Genomic DNA, 17,592 nt, shown 5'->3' on the forward strand with positions numbered 1-17,592 from the left:
ATGAACTCATGAACTCACTGACTCGCACCTAACAGTCACTTGATGAGCTATAGGCTCTGTGTACACTGCCTTGCTGCACAGCTGAGTGACCAGAACAAATAGAAAAGTGTGTATGCTCTGGGTGATCGAACTGAAAGACTGAAAGAAGTGTGGTCATGGACTTGTTTTTTTTTTGTTTTTTTTTTTTATAATCACAAACCCATTCAAAGATGTTGGGAGACAAGTACACAACATGACCCCCAACATAAGGCCTCAGTACGCTTCAAACAAAATGCTTGTTGGATCGTAGCGTTTGAACTTCTCCTTTTAGCTCTCATTCATCCTTTGCCTATTCGTACAACTCATTGCATTGAGACTAGAAAAACACACAAAAGACACCGGGTCCTTGGACAGAGATTTGGGACGGAGTTGGACAAAGCCTCCGACGGCAGGCTTTTCACCCCGCCTTTTAATGTGGCCTTTCAGATCAGATATAAACACTTCTGCCTTTGATTGTACTGAACCCTGGGTAACCACTTCCAAAACAACACGTTGCAGCCTGCGTAAACGGCCAGTGAAGTTTCTTCTTCTCGTGGTAATCGTGCATTATTGATTTGCCTTTACTGGATAATGAAGACGCAGGCAGTATACATGTTGTCATATGGAGAAACAAACATGTTATCAATGCACTGAAGTTCTTAAGTTTACTGATGCTGAGAGTGAGGGATTGTTCGTTCCACTGGTGGTGGAAAGCATCTGTAAATAAAGTGCATTTGTTGAGGACTATTTGCAGCAGCGGATTAACACACATTTGGCGCTCTAGTGATGGAAAGTAAGGAGCATGTCATCCAGTGTAACATTGGGGCTTTATGGAGTTTCATACTGTTTTGTTGTTGACAATCAGAAAACTACAGACCATCACCAACCTCGTATATTAAGTTTTTAACAGTTATGGCTGTAACAGGAAAATCAGCTGTTTACTTTGGTGGTTGTAATGAGCTGAGGAGTCAGCTGAAAGACTAATTGATAACAACATTGTCTGTCTGGCTTCACAACTAGCTTCATTACTAATAACAGTTGTAGGTGGTGCAGCAGCTTCAACAAGCAGGAGGGGAGGGGGCTGCACTCCGGTGATTGGATGGCAGAGGAGGAACTACAGTGCATCTCTAATAGAATATCTGGCTTCTGTCTGAGCTAATAAAACTAAAATGGCTGGCTGTGGAAATGAAGACAGTCTGATTGGATTTCTCTGGATTAATCCCTTGAGGAGAGTCCAAGGCGTAAAACTGCCTAAAACACACACACACACACACACACACACACACACACACACACACACACACACACACACACACACACACACAAGACTGACAATTACCACCAGTGCTACTAATGAAACTGTGTGTGTGTTCTCTGCTCCATAAAGCAGGACAGCGCTGGTAGAGAGGAATACTAAACACTATAAAAACACTATTTAGTCGCACAGAAACAAAGCCACTGGGATGCAAAGTTTCCCTTGTTACACGCTGCATGCTTAATGAGACCTTTAGTAAATGAATATACATTTTACTTGATATTTGCCATGTTTTACTTGCGGATGCCTTCTGAATACATGACCGATTGAGTTACACCGAAACATGTTTAATTAGGCCAGATTCTACTGATTCTCAGTAGAGTTCAAATGTGGTTTCAATCTTTTTCAGTGTGCCATTAATCTAACTAGTTATCTCTTATTAATCTAATACTACAGTCTCACAATCCCAAGTTTGCAACAGTCCTACAAAATGAACATTTTCAGCATGAGGCAATTCACTGACACTGCTTCATGTACAAACTAGATTTTGCTACTAATGCTAAGACGGGTCATTTATGTCGACTGAGACTCCAAACTAATTATTTTAGAGATACATTTTACAACCTTTTATCAAACTGAATCAAATGCATTTCTAATCCAACACTGCAAATGAAATATGGAGTAATTTAAACATCTGACTTTCATCTCTTTTTGAGTTGGGTTGAGTTATAAACTGATATAAACTATTTTTGATTCTTTAGTATAACTCATTTTTATGAATGAGTTGTTCATGTAGACTTCCTTGTGGGTTTCTACAAAGGTTTAAACCCTTGAAACTAAAGCCATTAAAGGAATTAAATTGTAGGTTAATGGTGAATTTAAGTTATGAACTTGGATCCTTGCAACTTCTAACATTCCTCAAAAGTTTCTCCAGTTGAACGTCCCCATTGTCTTCCACATGAACAGGAGAGGCCCCCTGTGTGCGGCCATGATGTTTTAATCTTTTCACATTTAAACTTGAGTTAAAAGCTGCAGTCTGATCATCCTAAAATCTACCATTTCTGCGGACCCCTTTAAAGCTGCCTCTCTGCTCCCGTTCCTGTTTAACTGAAGACCTAATGGAGTGAAAATGATGGCGCTGCACTGCTGTTCAGGTCTATCTGCTCAACATTTTCAATGTGTGTGTTTACTGTCAAACCGTCCTTTCCTCTCCCCTTCCGCTCAGTTTCCTGCTTTTATACCCTTCAACTGTTTCTCTCTTTATGTTTGGTTGTCAACCGTTCGCTCTACTTTTTCCACTACACTGTAAACACCCAGACTGAGACACTGTTTTATGTTTGCAGTGAGGACAGCTTCTGAACACCTTCTGAACACCTGAAAAGACGTTGCAGTCATCGAGAGGCAAGTGAATCTAAGAAATGATTTTTCTGATGCTAAATGAATAAATAACTTGTGAATAACCCTTCCCTGAAACTTTTATCTGAATGTTTGTTCATGCATATCAGTACTTTTGGAACTATAACTCAAGTATGGGATTCAATTTGATCATTTCTATCACTTCAGTTACATTTGGCATCCAATTTAGACTAAGTTTGCACCAACATGGGCTTCTTAACAAAACACTAACAACAAATCTGCATTTCTAAGCTTTCATAAAACTGTCACTCAAGCACTAGCTTTATTTAAGAAGCTTTATGAACTGGACACTGGTGGCTCCATTTAAAAGTCTGAGCATTAAAGAAAAAACGGCTCAATTTCGGCCTCGCCTTAAGTTTCGTCCTTGTTGATACCGATGAAACTGGATGAAACTGGTGAAAACTGGATAACAAAGATCGCTTACCATTATTTGCAAATCATGTGATGCCATAGCAGAAAAAAGCTTTGGACTCAAATTCAGCTGCAACTGTGTCAAATTATTCCATATTTCATTGGGTTTTATAGTTATGTACCTACTAAAGCAATAAAAGTTAGTGGAGACACCTTCAGACACATTTATCAGTTTGTCCTGATGGAGGCTATGAGGTTATTAAAACAGTTTTTGAGACCTGGTATGTGGTTAACAGTTTGTAACCAGGGTGGGTAGAGTTTTTGGTGGAAATAGATGTCATGACTGGCTGGTAGCTGGGAAAATCCTGATGTACTGTGCAATTTGTTCCGGTTTACGATTACACTAACTAAAATTTCATTGGGATCTGGCTGGTACATTTTGATGAAAGTGGAAATTTTGGGTTTGATAAAGCTGCAACAAATAAGTTCAGGGGATGTCACCGGCTCTTGAATGAACTCAGGTGACGTTTTGCTGTTATTGGTTCACCAGAAACAGTTAATGGAGCGAGAATCATTTAGCCTTTCTGTCATCCGCTCTCATCACCTCCCCACTTCACATTCTTCACTGCCCATCCTCTCTTCCTCCCTCTCTCACCACTTTGTTAGAATTCACTCTCCCTTTTCTCTCCTCCTCGTCTCTCTTTTTAGGAAACACTGCACGCTGTTCTTGAGCCACTCTTCTTCCATTTACTGCCTCTTCTATTCACTCTCTCCCACTCTTGCTCACTTTAACAATCTGGTTTAGCTCCCTCCACTTTTTCCCCCATTCACTCCCACCTTCTCTCCATCTCGCCGACTATTCTTTCTCTACCTCATTCTGTCTCCCCGGCTGGCTAACGGAGCGTGAGATTGGCTAATTAACGGCTGCCTGTCGGCCTTGCAAAGACAGCTGGGTAATTTGGCGAGTGTGGAGGGGAGGGCGAGAGGAGAGAGTGAGGAGGAAACAAGGAGTAGAGGAGCCAAAAGAGGAGAGAAGGACATATTGTCACATTTACGTCATAGTTATTTTAAAATGTGTTTTACGTTGCCAGGTGTTACTCACCTGTTCCTGTGAGCATTTGAAAGAGCTACTGTGCTCCTTATTAAAATGTGTGAATGTTATTCACTCGTCAGCTGAAAACAGCAAGGATCCTGGGACGTGATGCGATGTGTCACGAGATGATGCACATGTGAATATGAGCCCATCTGTAGTTAAGTGTCATATTTAGGGTTAAAAGTAAAACCTATTAAAAAGGTACGCTTAACATATGGAATTGTAGCATAAATCCAGTTATATATAAATACATGTTTTTTGAATAATGAGATAAAATGTGAATTGTTGTTATCAGCTCTGTAATTATCTATGCAGCATTTTACAGGATTTACACATTTATATGATCATATGAGCTCCTGTGCTGAACACAATCTCAACAAAAAGAAAAAACTTTCATCCAGAACTGTATTTCTCGCTGCAGTTCTCTGAAAAAACTGAGATTTCTGTCCGACAAATGGAGGCTCCAGTGCTCCACCAATAGAGCCCTGTGGGAGGAGCGCTAGATTTTGGGGAACTGGCACTGGGAATTGAGATCCAACAAATTAAGCAGGAATTCTTGCCAAAACTGACTCTCCTTTATTGAGAAAAACACCTGAAGCTTTTCAGCATGTGTGCAGTTGTCTTCCCTGTGTGTTCACACGCTTAAAGACAACACATGCCCACCTATCACATAGAGGATTTTTCTCAACTATTCTAAATATGAAACACCAGCAACAGTTGAAAACACAGCAAGAAACAACATACAGGCTATTTGAAATCAGTGTGTGTGTCACTGGTTAAAAGGTTTGATCCTTTAACACCATTATAGAGATAAAATCAACCTGATCGACATCTGACAATCGTGGCTGTTCAGCATCAGCCTCATTGTTCTCTACTCCTGTTTGGCTGATTTCTTCTTTGGAGGCTAAAGAGAAAAACAGCGTGTATGTGTATGTACGCGGGCGTGTGATCGAGTGAAGAACAAAGCTTTATTTTCTCCCAGGAGAAGCAAAGTGGTGTGCTGTTATTTTAACAAAAGAATTTCAGAAAAGACAGAAAAAAAACAACAAAAAAAAAGAGAGCAATGTGTTGTGTTGAAAAAAAACCCCAAACTGTCAGAGTTTCGGTGGCAGTGCTTCAAAAGAGAGAAAAATATCTCTAATGGTGATGTCATCTCCACTACCGCTGATCTCAAGCACGCAGCGTCTCACTAGCACACACATCCATGACTGCAATAACATGCCAGTCATTCCAGTGGTAATGGATGCTCTGTGTGTGTCTGCGCGCAGCAGCACGTTCAAGTAACACACCAAAGTGAAACAACACAAAAATAGCAACGCATACATCCCTTCTATAAATGTTTCAATTTGATAAATGATTAAAACTAACCGAGAACAGTGATCCAGTTAACATACACCACAGAGGATGGTTCTGTAAATCAACTCTAGATGTGACTCTAATGACAACAACACCAGAGAATCCAGTGATCACAAACTGAGGGAGAATAAACCTGAGATGCTGCACATCTCAAATCCACATTCAATTCTGGCTTCAGTCCCGTCACTGGTGGGAAAGTGATGAAAGAAGTGACTACAACCAAAGCGAAATGAAAGCTACAAATCATATCTGAACCTCTCTCAGGCGCGGGTGTGCGCGGGTGCGCGCGGGTGCGCGCGCGCGCACACACACACACACACACACACACACACACACACACACACACACACACACACACACACACACACACTACATAGGGGTTCTGGCACACAGCTACAAGCAGCTGCTGCCTGGGGGGGTTGCAATGTGCGAAACTGCAAAGTGCAACTTCAACAACACGATTGAAAGTCTAAAGCCTTGCAACAAACAATATGCAAATTTTGAGATATTTTGTTCTGCGACAAAGTGTCAGTGTGATGATGACCCAGGTCAGGCCAGGTGTGGAAAAACCTGGTAATAATTAGTAACACAATTAGAAACCGAGTGTGGATAAGAAAGAGTTAAATAATCCTAATAATGCAGGTTGAGAACATGTCAGTCAGACTCAACCCCCACTCTCTAATCTGTAATCTCTGGAAAGGCTTCCTTGTAGCACAACTGCAGTTCATGTAAGGTAACACACACACACACACACACACACACACACAAAGTTATGTATTTACCTGTGGGCTGTCAATAGCTTCACTAATAAAGGGGCTAAATCTGCTTCACAGTAAATGTGATGTTCACTGACTGACTAAGCAGTGAGAAATAATGAGGGATATTTTGTGCGAGTGTGTTTCACTGTGCCCTTCATAAAAACAAGCTCTAACAGGAGAGCTGTTTTCAGCCATCTCCGAGGAATGCGCACGCATACACACACACTTACCGTTACTCAACCTTTTCAGTAATTTCCTGAAGTTCCCCTCTTGGCTTATTGTGTCAGAACAATGAGCTACAAAGGTGAGGTAGGAAGTAATCTGCCAATCATTTGTACAGGAACAAACACACACACACACACACACACACACACACACTCAATAACTGTATTCACCTGCGATCTGAACACCCGATACATGCCAGGACAAACTTCTTGCTTTATGGTGGAGTACGCTGTCACACCCAGCACTTGTGTGTGTGCGCGTGCGTGTGTGTAAGAACACCTGAGGAAGTGAAGGTTGGGCTGTTGTCCAAACAGAGCCAATGTAAGCACCACACCTTCGTTGACACATGTCACTCGATACCAGTTTGCTAATTGGTCCTTTACCCAACATTTAACCTGTATGTAACTCACACTCCTCACACTTGTGATACCGTCAGCCACTTTATCTTTCTTTTCTTTCTTTCTTTTCCTCCGAGCTCCACTGTTGTACAATAACTCTTAAAAACACATTAATCCCACACACACTATGTGTGTTAATCCGCAGTTAAAAATAGTCCCTAACAACTACACTATTGACTCCAGTTTGAGTCATGTTTGCTAAAAACTGCAGTGCCCAGCTGTTTTAGGAAACAACTTTGCCGGTTTCAGAAATGAAACTATATATTTGTGAGCTGTGTTAATAGATTTACGAGATGGACTAACACACTGCCAGCTGCTTTTGGCCTATTCATTGGATTTATACCAGTGAGAAATATAGATCCTTTGTCACATCATTTACATGCGATGACATGTATTTCAGGATTATCACATTTATGGTGAGAAGCAAATTCCTTCAGACCTTTTCAGCATCTTAGCTGTTTACTGGAAGTAATGATCTGCTTAAATGTTGCTGCAGAGCAAAAGACCTACAGTGGCAGACAAAGTGGAACCAGATGTTCTACTGAGGACATAGTACTTTGGTTCAACAACTTGTCAACTTCCTCGTAGTATTTCATTAATATAATGTGTAACCCATTTTTCCCAAACTCACAAATACACCGACATGAGAAATGATGTGTCACAGTGTGTTTCTGGATCGGCATTAGTCAGTTAATTTCAGTTTACCCTGAAACCCAACCACAGGAAACACACACACACACACACACACACACACACACACACACACAAACAACACAAGTCACAGTTCCTGTCGTCACCCAAAAAAAACGCTGAAACAGTGAAAAATTCAACAGGAATGTGTCTCTGTGTGTAATCCACAACCCTCACTGTGGACACTTTATAGTGACGTCCTTCAGCTGAAAGACGTTCCACTGAAAACTGCTCACAGTGAGGTCCGTGGAATATACAGAGTAAGCAGAGCACTGATACTCAATATTTCAGTTCTCACGCTTCGGGCGCCACATATTAAATTCCACTGACCTCCACTGCTCTGTGGTCACAGACATGGATGGATTATGAGACCCAGTCTATAACCTTACCCTGCTTATTGTGTCCATGCTGGATATTAAGAGAGACGGCCTAAATCCTGTCCGGGACTTACTTCTCTCTACAGAGGATAATATACAACATATTATAGAAAAGCATCAAAGCAAAGGTGTGATGCAGGTTGGATAGCTACGGTCTTAGCTATCCAACTGGCAAACACATCAATGCACTGCATTTAAATATGGAGTAATTAAGAAAAAGAATTACTGGCACTTCGCCACTCCACTCCTGACTGAACCCTGTCTTTTTAACATACATAATAACATAATAACAGAGAGCTCCAGGTTCAGAAACGTCAGAGTCACGCAACAGTAACTATGAAGAACAACATTATAACGCTGTTGGATTTTCCTTGTGTCTTAGACTCAGGCAGAGTGCGCAAATGGGACTTTTGGTTAATAGCTTAGTTCCTGAGTTTAATCCCTGTGGTTTCATAGTTCCTCTAACTTTTTGGTTGAAAAGTAAGAAAACGTTTTTTAAATTTTTATTTTGTTGGGCCATTATAAGCGCATATGACGACTAATACCACTCCTAAAAACACTGTGTTCACTGCTACACTTCTACTGCCAATAATAACAACAATAACACAGTATATCCATGCGTACTACAACATCGGTTCCCTTTCCTTTTCCTCCCCATAGGGTACATGTCCACATGTAACTTCGCTATCAGCTGTGTTGCTGAGGGGGAACTTCTTCCCATGGTGCAGCTGTCTTGAGTGCACGCCACACAGCCACCAATGCACTAATCTTTGAAGTGCTGCACCGCTGTGTGTGAACATATGTGTTTATGTATGGGCATACACTGCATATATACGTACATATATACAGTGCTGTGGACACACAGGTGCAAAGAAACATGTTCACGTATGTCTAAACACAACAGGAAATGGTATTCCACTCTGCTTGTGTTTGCACAATTATTTCAAAAACAACCAAACACACACACACACACACGAGTGCTGAGTGAGGAGGTCTCTAATGTGCTTTATGTGCTCACTGTGAGGATGTAATATAGTAAACACATGTTGGACGGTAAAGAAAGATGCACGGAGAGGAACAGCCTGGGAGAAACACTGACAGATGTGTTTAAGTTGAAGAGCGACAGAGTGATGAGGAAGAGGAGGGAGGACAGAAGATGGATGGTGTTTAGAGTGAGGGAGGAAAAGGGGAAGAAGGGGGTGAGAGAGGGAGAGATAGATGATTGCGGAGAAGAGGGGAGGAAGTGGCTTTACACTGCAAATAAGTATTTTTTTCAACAGCATCTAATCAGCTCATAAAAATATTTGGGGTCATGTTTCTGTCCAACTGGTGAATCTGTTTTCTGGCTCTTTAGCTGCTAAATGTAAACTTCACGTCTAATGAAACGTTTCATTTGTGTTCAAGGTTATTAAAACCGCAACCTAAAACTGCCTTCTGATATGATGCCATCATGTTTTTTTAACCCGTTATTTCTGCGTTTACTGCAAGGCACCAAGAATAATAAAATCGTTTCACATGTGAAGTCTTATCAGTCTCACCTACAGCACAAGAAGTAACCAGTCTTTCAAGCAGCAAACACACCCACAAAAGAAAGTGAAAGAATTTACAGCTCTGTGTGTGTCTGTGTGTGTGTGTGTGTGTGTTTGTGTGTGTTAACAAGCAAGCGAGTGAGAGACAGAGAGAGAGAGAGAGAAGGAATCTGCTTCATCTCTACAACTATTTGAAATGCAGAAGTCACATCATTCTTATTAGTGGCGGTGTTGACAGGTTGGCAGGTGAAGAATACAACAGAAGTACAAAGTGTATTTATGAGTAATTGTGTGTGTGTGTGTGTGTGTGTGTGTGTGAGAAAGAGATACAGTAGCATTTATTTATGTACGTGTGTAAAAAACTGCATAAAAAAAGAACACGAGAAAAACAGAAACAGCGACTGATTGTAATTAATGAGAGAAAACATCTAGAAGTATGTGTGGTCTACCTGTATTTGTGTGTGTACTGTATGTGTGTGTGTGTACTGTATGTGTGTGTGTGTGTGTGTGTGTACTGTATGTGTTTGTGGTGTTGTACCAGTCTTAGGCGAGGATCCAGAGACGCTGAGCGAACACTCCATCTTGGCTGTTTTCGACGGATAAACACTGGTGTCGTCTGATTGGATGGCAATGGAGAAGGATGGGCCTGCAACAGCAGCACATGAGCTTTATTTTATTTTATTTTTTTTTAATTTGACATAGACAGAAAACATCACAGACACACAACTGAGATCAAAAGGATTCATTTAAACACCAACTGCTTTTAAACCTACATATGCTACGATTCTACATTCATGTCCCTGAGGAACGGCAGTCGATGCGAGGAGTGTTCGTGCTTTCGGATGGTAAACACTGCTTTTAAGTCAGTTTGTGATTTCTCTGACATGCTGAGATCAACACGGAGGAAACAGCTGTAGTGTAGATTAAAAAAAAAAAAAAAAAAAGATTAAACACGAGTTTGTTAACATGTTCATACAGACTGTGTATGAGGAATTCTATAAATAAGGTAAATGTTGACAGCCGTGCAGATACAAAATCAAAATGCCATTTTCAGGCATTGAAACTAGACTCAGAAGCTCTCCATTAGCAAAGCTGACCCCGCCCCTTGTTGATGACGTCATACCAAAAATTCAGATTTCTATCAATTTGGATTGAATTTCTCTCTTCACGTCAAGTGTTGCAAGTAGATACTCAAGGACAAATGGGAAGAAAGGAAAAGCCTACAAGACTAGATAATGTGTCGTCATCCTAGCCAGTCATAAGTCAACAACAATGTCAACAAAGAAAGAATATACTGTAGCTTTTTTGGGGTATCACATTTGCACATTTGGTAGCTCCAGTTGGGTCCAGTCAGGTCAGGTCTAATGCAGGTGCAGGACTCTTTTAGGTCCATGCAGAGGTCTATTTTTCATGTCACACTCCACAGTGTTAGCAAGCCAGCCTGGGATGCTACTAAGCTAGCCTAGCACAGCCACAGCAGCTAATACTGTAACTGTGGACTCAAGCGTTGCAGACAGATGGACTGGCAGACACACAGATGGGCAGACACTAGTGAGGTCCACGCTGAATATTATGTGTTTCACAGTGCAGTTTTGGGAAGTCTGTAAAACATGAACTCCACTGCACAAAATGGTGTAACTGTTAAGCCTGAGAGCAGCTACTGTCATGTTATCATGGTTTACCGCTGCATTACTCATGCTGTCGTACAGTACTGTAAAATACATGCACTTGATTTGCATAAAAAGCAGATGCAATGTTTTAGTCTTGGCACCGAAAAGTCTAATCGGAGCATTCAAGAAACACTTCAGATGACCCAGTCGCAAAATGTTCCACATAACTGATATTTACATTAGGAAGCATGGATATGAAATTCTATTAATATTCATTACTCCTTCTTTGGGGAATCAGTCATTTACTTTGACAGACTTTTAAATCGTCTACAGCATATTCAGCAACTCATTTATGTCTTCCCTCAATTTTTCTCTTCACTTTGTGTTATGAGAACTGTTTTATTTATTTTTTTAGCCGTCTTCTCCATGAGAGCACAATGTTTACTGTAAACCGCTGTGAACATGTCGTCTTGCAGCACCACCTGCAAAAACAACTTTCGGAGGTTTGGGGACATGCGGTCTCTGTGGACACCCATCGGCTCTTTCACTACATTTCACAATAAAACAGTGTCTTAAATGTGGGCGAATTGTTATGACATGCCTTTAATTCCACTGTTGTCAAGATGGAAAAGCCTTTGAAACAACTTTCAAACCACTCTGCATTCTTCTCTGCTTCAAACATGAGCAATGCAGAATTCATTACCTCTGCAATAAATAATCAAACGCCATCGTATCCATCAGAAAGCACCATTTCTCAGGCTACTCCACTCTGACGATGAATGAAGTCTTTATTCTTGGTCTAACATTTACCCGGTTTAAACAAGTTTTTCATCCAGTTACAATAACAACTGTGAAGGTAGCTAAACCAAACTATTTGGATAATACCTTCATCTTTATTTTAACTTCTGAACAAGTGGTTTCGATGACTGAACTATGGTCTCCAGATCAGTGATGTTAACGATAAGTACCAGGAAGGATCTATTCTATTCTATCCATGAAAATCAGACCCAGGTTGAAAAATAAAGAATTTTACATAAAATCTGGAGTTTTTACTTTTGGCAAAAGGTTATAGATTTAATAGATGTTGGTAAATCTATATACTGGCCTTACTCTAATCAAAGATTATCTCTTTCCTGCGGCCACACCATATTTATGTTGCTGTCCTACCACAAAATCACTTCAACACTGATTATTGAACGGTAAATGTGCTGGTGAGACTTTGCATTTCCATATACGTCGTCACAGAAGATCCCTGTACAGGCAGAGATACCACAACAAGTCTGAAACATTCAAGATACAGCTGGAACCTTGGGAGGCTTGCCATTCTGTGGTTGTGCTCCGAACACACACACACACACACACACACACACACACACACACACACACACACACACACACACAGTGCACAGAGCTTCCGTCCCCTAAGGCAAGTATAAGGGGTTCTTGAAAACTGCTCAGCTTGAAGCTTGAACACTGTCAGTGTGTGTGTGTGTGTGTGTGTGTGTGTGTGTGTGTGTGTGTGTGTGTTGTCGAGGAGGGGGTGGGGGTGGTGGTTATTGCACTGTGTGGGGTCAACTCAAAATGTTCGACTTGGATACACCCACTTGAACACTTGAAAAAGATTACACACACACACACACACACACACGCGCGCATATAGAAAAGAAAAGCAAAGCAGCGGTGCAGATCTGTGCAGCTGGCTGATTGGCCAAAGGGCTTCACTTTGAAGATGTCCCAGAGAGAGAGGGAGGGAGGGGCGAGAGAGGTAGAGGGAAACAGTGGGGGTGAGAGAGTGAAAGGATGGTGGAGAAAACGGGGGAGGAAAAACGTTAAGTGAGAGAGCGAGAGAAAGAAAGAGGAAGTAATGCTCAAGGGCTCCTGCCCTCCCCAGAGAAAGACAGACGATGGGCTTCAGTCTATCTTCTCTGCTCCTCCTTACTGCACTTTTTTTTTGTATTCAATATGCTGCAACCCGCCTGCCAACAAAGATGTGCAACATCTCTTCATTGGCTACCAGAGTTTGACAAATTTTACTGAGCAGGCACTCTAGTAGCATGAGCAGATTTCTGAATTGTCCACACAGTATGTTGGAGTAGTTTGTTGGATTCCCCCAATTCAGCCCAACAGATTTTGGACTTTTGGGGCCAAAGCGGATCAATATTTGAGATTTTATGGTTTTGTTACCTTTGGACAGAGCCAGGCTAGCTGTTTCCCTCCGTTTCCAGTCTTTATGCTAAGCTAAGCTAACAGGTTGCTGGCTCTGTATTGATCTCCTCAACAAGGAAGAAAGTAAGTGTATTCCCCAAAATGTCAAACAATCCTTTAAAATAAAATTTGTGGACAAGGCTGTATTATGATTGTCCTCTGTCCCTCCCTCAATGCATTTCCTCTCTTCCTCCCTGACACTCCACTTTCTTTCTCATCTCTGTTTTTCCTTTACCTCTATCCTGTTTTTTATAGTCTATATGTATATTACTCCTAACTTCCTTTTGCGTCTTCCTCCGTTTATCCTCTTCTTTATCTCTCTCCACATTGTTACAATTATCTCCGTCATCCTTGACCTTTGTCTTCGTCATCCACTTTCCTCCTCCTCAGTCCACTTCACCACCTCTCTCTCTCTCTCTCTCTCTCTCTCTCTCTTCCTCCTTGTCGCCTCCCTCCTCTTCCTCCTCTCCTGTCTGACGCTCCTGTTCCTCCTCCTGTCTCCCACTTCCCAGTCAGATCAAAGAAAGTTAAGTAGGCCAGTGACTGTGGTGGGCGTCAAAGGGCTTAAGGTGTGTTTGTGCGTGTGCATCTTTATTTTTGTACATTATTAGGGAATTTATGTTGGTTATCATTTACTCTGTGTGGGTAGAGGATGTGAGCTCATACCATGTGAAACGTACAGAACTGCTTACACATTCCTATTAATAGACAGTTACTCTAGGATTTCCAGGGTAATTGAAAAGACTTAACATGAATTTAGTCACTTGTATTTGTTCAGGTTGTTATGAAACCGAATAATTAATTGAATGACTAAATGGCTTTAAATGAATGATGATTCTTTCAACAGTATTATTAAGTATTTTCAATATTTAGTCTTTTGTCATTGTCTTTGTACACAGCCTAAAATCAGGATAATTTCATTGGTCTTTATAAGAAACAACTGCATGAGGAACAAATGAGAGAAACCTAAAGGGTACAATTAAAAAAAGTAAAGCTCTCAAGTTTATTTTAAAGATTAAACTTGATGTCCCGAGCATACAAACACTGGATGGATTTAATGATACCGCACTGTTAAGCTTCAGCGGCACCCATGAGCCACTTCAGTCATCGCTATAAAGAAGACAATGGACAGAGGCTTGAAATCAGATTTTTTTTTTCTTTTTTCTTTAAAGCTCAAAATTTTAATCCTAACATTTGCATTTGGAGCCGAGAAAGCGCTGATCAAAGACAGCAAAGAAGTGAAAGTCTGCCTGTGGGGTGCAGCTGACCCCTTGCTGGATGGGCTGCACACACACTGAGCTGAAACTTCACAAACTCAGATTTTTTTTTAATTAAATCATGTATCTGAAGTTGGAGGTTTGTTGTGTTATAATCATCATCTAGCAGGTAATACCGACCGAGTGGGAAAAACATGACTGTTTTTGTTTTTGTTTTTTTTTCCCAAAACCAACTTCACACTAATGATTTGAGACTGAAAAACATCTCCATTTACACAGCTACCTTCATCTGTCGGAGTGGGCGACTGCCTCCCGTGATTGAGCCAAACTTTTCTTCAATAAGATCTAATATTATTATATCTGTTGGAAACATTTCCCACAATGCACTAATACAACCACTGATCTTACACTAAAGAGCAACCTGTAGAGCTAAACCTCTACATGCTGCTTAACAATGATGCTTAACACATTTCTGTCCTGTCACAGTAAAACCAACCTTACTTAGAAGTTTTTTGCAGCAATGTTCTTTGGGATCTGTAGACCCAACTTCTATCTGCGGACATGTTGCTGTGTTTGTATGCGCAAAATACTGTTTAAATTCTGATGCAATAACAACAACCTTCCAACTTGTTGTACTGGAACTTGGTCAACTCAGGTGTGATGTCATTCCCAGCTCCGACATCCAACTCCCAAGGTAAATGGAAGCAAAGCGATGTTTTCAGCTTCGACAAAATACTTAAAAATGTAATTAATGAGGTTGTGTGAGAAGAAATACAAAAAAGCAGAAATGGACCCACCATTTTCTTGAAAGCCGATCCTGACTTTGTTAGACTCAGCGCTTGTGGCTTTGGTCCAGGCTTGTCCTGGCTGCTGTTTTGTCCACGCGGTGATGTCGCACCAGTAGTAACCTCTGTCGGACAACTGGACGCCGGCCAGACGAAACCGAAACTCTGCTGGACCGGACTTTGTCAGAACCAGACTGTCTCTGAGTGGACAGACAGAAAGAGGAATACATTTCAAAATAAAACATACAGACACAGGTGCGTTGTTAAGAAGTTATGTGTACATATTTTTCCATGTAGGTACCTCCTGTTTGGGTCTGTGGCTCCTCCGTGCTGCAGGACGTTGTCGGGGCTGAGAGTCATGATGGTCCTCACGTTGCTCTCCAGGCTCTCCTGCGATTGGATGAGCACAGAGTAGCCCGCCTCCCCAAGGTTCTCAGTGGTCACGGTGCAGCTCATCTCAAAGGTAGCCCCGCCCACTGAGGCTTCACGGATACGTTTGGCCACGACGTTTAGAGTCGGACCTGAGAATACCACCAGTCCATTGATTAATTGATGGATCGACTTTGAGAAGGACATCATTCAGCCCACCACGGGGTCGAGAGGGCGGGAAATCCCCGACGGAGGTCCACAGGAAGTGATTAGTGATTACATCATGAACTTATTCTGACTCAAAGCAGGCTCACACACACACAGACACACAGAGACTACAGAGTTACATCATGGCTCAATTAACTAAATAGGGGGCACCAAGTTCAGCGTGTGGGATTTAAATAGAGAGGGTGTGTGTGTGTTGTGAATAGGACAGAGGCTGAAGCAAGAAGAAGTCTGTTATTATGTTGAGGGATTTTTCTGTGAGGTGACATCTAGACATTAGAGCTCATTCATACGACTCAACAGCAGGGTTACTCTGGCTGGCTGGAGTTTTCTCAATCATGAATGTGAGTTAATGGTTCATTTTGTTTTTTAATTTCTCCCAAAAGGTGCATCATTAAAATCACAGAAAACAACCTTGAGTTGCAGGATAAATTTTACATGCAGAGATGGTTGTAAAGGTGCCAGCTAAATATTGATTTCCCCGAAGTACAAAAAGAAAACTCTTATTTTTTCTTAGATCTCTTTAACTGTGTTCATCTGCATTCAAAACCTTACAAAGACCAGGCATTTAAAATAAACTGCTTCTATGATTTAAAGTCTTGTAATGTCGAATTGAGAAATTGCAGTTAAATAAAGTTTCCTTACGTTTGGTATCCCATCGTACGGTCGTTTGTGAGCTATTGTACTCAGTTGTCTCCACCATGTCACCCTGGCTGCTGACGCTCCACGCAGACACAGTGCAAACATACTGGCCCATGTCGATCTCCTACAAAGTGAAAAGTTAAAATAAGTCCTATATGAGTTCATATAATGGAACAAGAGTTTATGTTTTTTAACTACTGTGGTAAAGAACTTAGTTTCTACATCTTTGTATTAATTTGTGATTAATTAAGAATATTCAAACATCCCTGTAAATCTGCTTTAACTTATTTTTTGGCCACTATGAAAAATAAAAGAAGCTTAGAACACAACACTGGAATATTATTTTACTTTATAAATAGATATTGCTAGCAAACAGTTGCTAACAGCTGTTTTTTTGGTCTCCACTGTCTCCTGAGAATATCTGGTTAAATGTTCACAAGCTACCTTAGTGCGGAGGATCCGCAGCTTGAACGTGTTGGGCTGGACTCTGGTCAGAGACATCGCACCGCTCTTCAGCCGGTCTGAGTACATCGACCCCGGCAACAGGTTGCCATCGCCGTCCAGGGAGCCAATGCGATGTGAGGTCTGAGGATCATCACCTATACCTGTAGGTGAGTGGACAATGAGTGAGTCTGTAAAAGGTTTCGTAGATATTTCTAACCTGTTAAAGATTTAGACTAAAGCTGAGGTTAAAGTACCAGGGAGTGTGGTGTGCTCCCAGGTGACACCCAGTCGGCCGCCTAGGGGTAAATGGGTGATGTTGGTCACGTGGCACGCCAGTTCTGTGGGTTCAGCTGTCATCTGCGGGTTCAGGATGGGTTCCAGCTTCACTGTATAGCTCGGCTCTGGGGAGAAAAAGTGAGAGAGCTCAAAATTAAACTCATTTTGATTATGTCGTTCAAACATTTAGAAGTAGCTGTATCAACAGGGAATTTTCAGTTTTCAGAAGCACTGGTGGGTTGTCTGATAATCCTTTTGCCCCACCCCCCCCATCACTGACAATGAATGTTTTTCTGTGCAGTTGGGAACTTTGAGGTTTATGCTTGAACGGGATGTTGCTAATATAACTGGAA

General features: G+C 41.4%; 1 protein-coding gene across 1 annotated transcript in view; it reads right to left on the reverse strand.

Annotated features, from left to right (window-relative positions):
• The window catches only part of ptgfrnb (prostaglandin F2 receptor inhibitor b), a 59,618-nt gene that overhangs the window by 11,828 nt on the left and 30,198 nt on the right, over positions 1-17,592 (reverse strand). Inside the window, exons 6-11 of the mRNA XM_023420285.2 lie at positions 17,218-17,364; positions 16,964-17,124; positions 16,523-16,643; positions 15,585-15,804; positions 15,296-15,483; positions 10,005-10,112 (exon numbers count right to left, since the gene is read on the reverse strand). Of these exons, the coding sequence (XP_023276053.1) occupies positions 10,005-10,112; positions 15,296-15,483; positions 15,585-15,804; positions 16,523-16,643; positions 16,964-17,124; positions 17,218-17,364 (945 nt within the window). The remainder of the gene's footprint in view (positions 1-10,004; positions 10,113-15,295; positions 15,484-15,584; positions 15,805-16,522; positions 16,644-16,963; positions 17,125-17,217; positions 17,365-17,592) is intronic.

This window comes from Seriola lalandi, unplaced genomic scaffold (assembly GCF_002814215.2).
Source record: "Seriola lalandi dorsalis isolate HSWRI2012SDOR001 ecotype SW California unplaced genomic scaffold, Sedor1 jcf7180002054630, whole genome shotgun sequence".
Taxonomy (NCBI): Eukaryota; Metazoa; Chordata; class Actinopteri; order Carangiformes; family Carangidae; genus Seriola; species Seriola lalandi.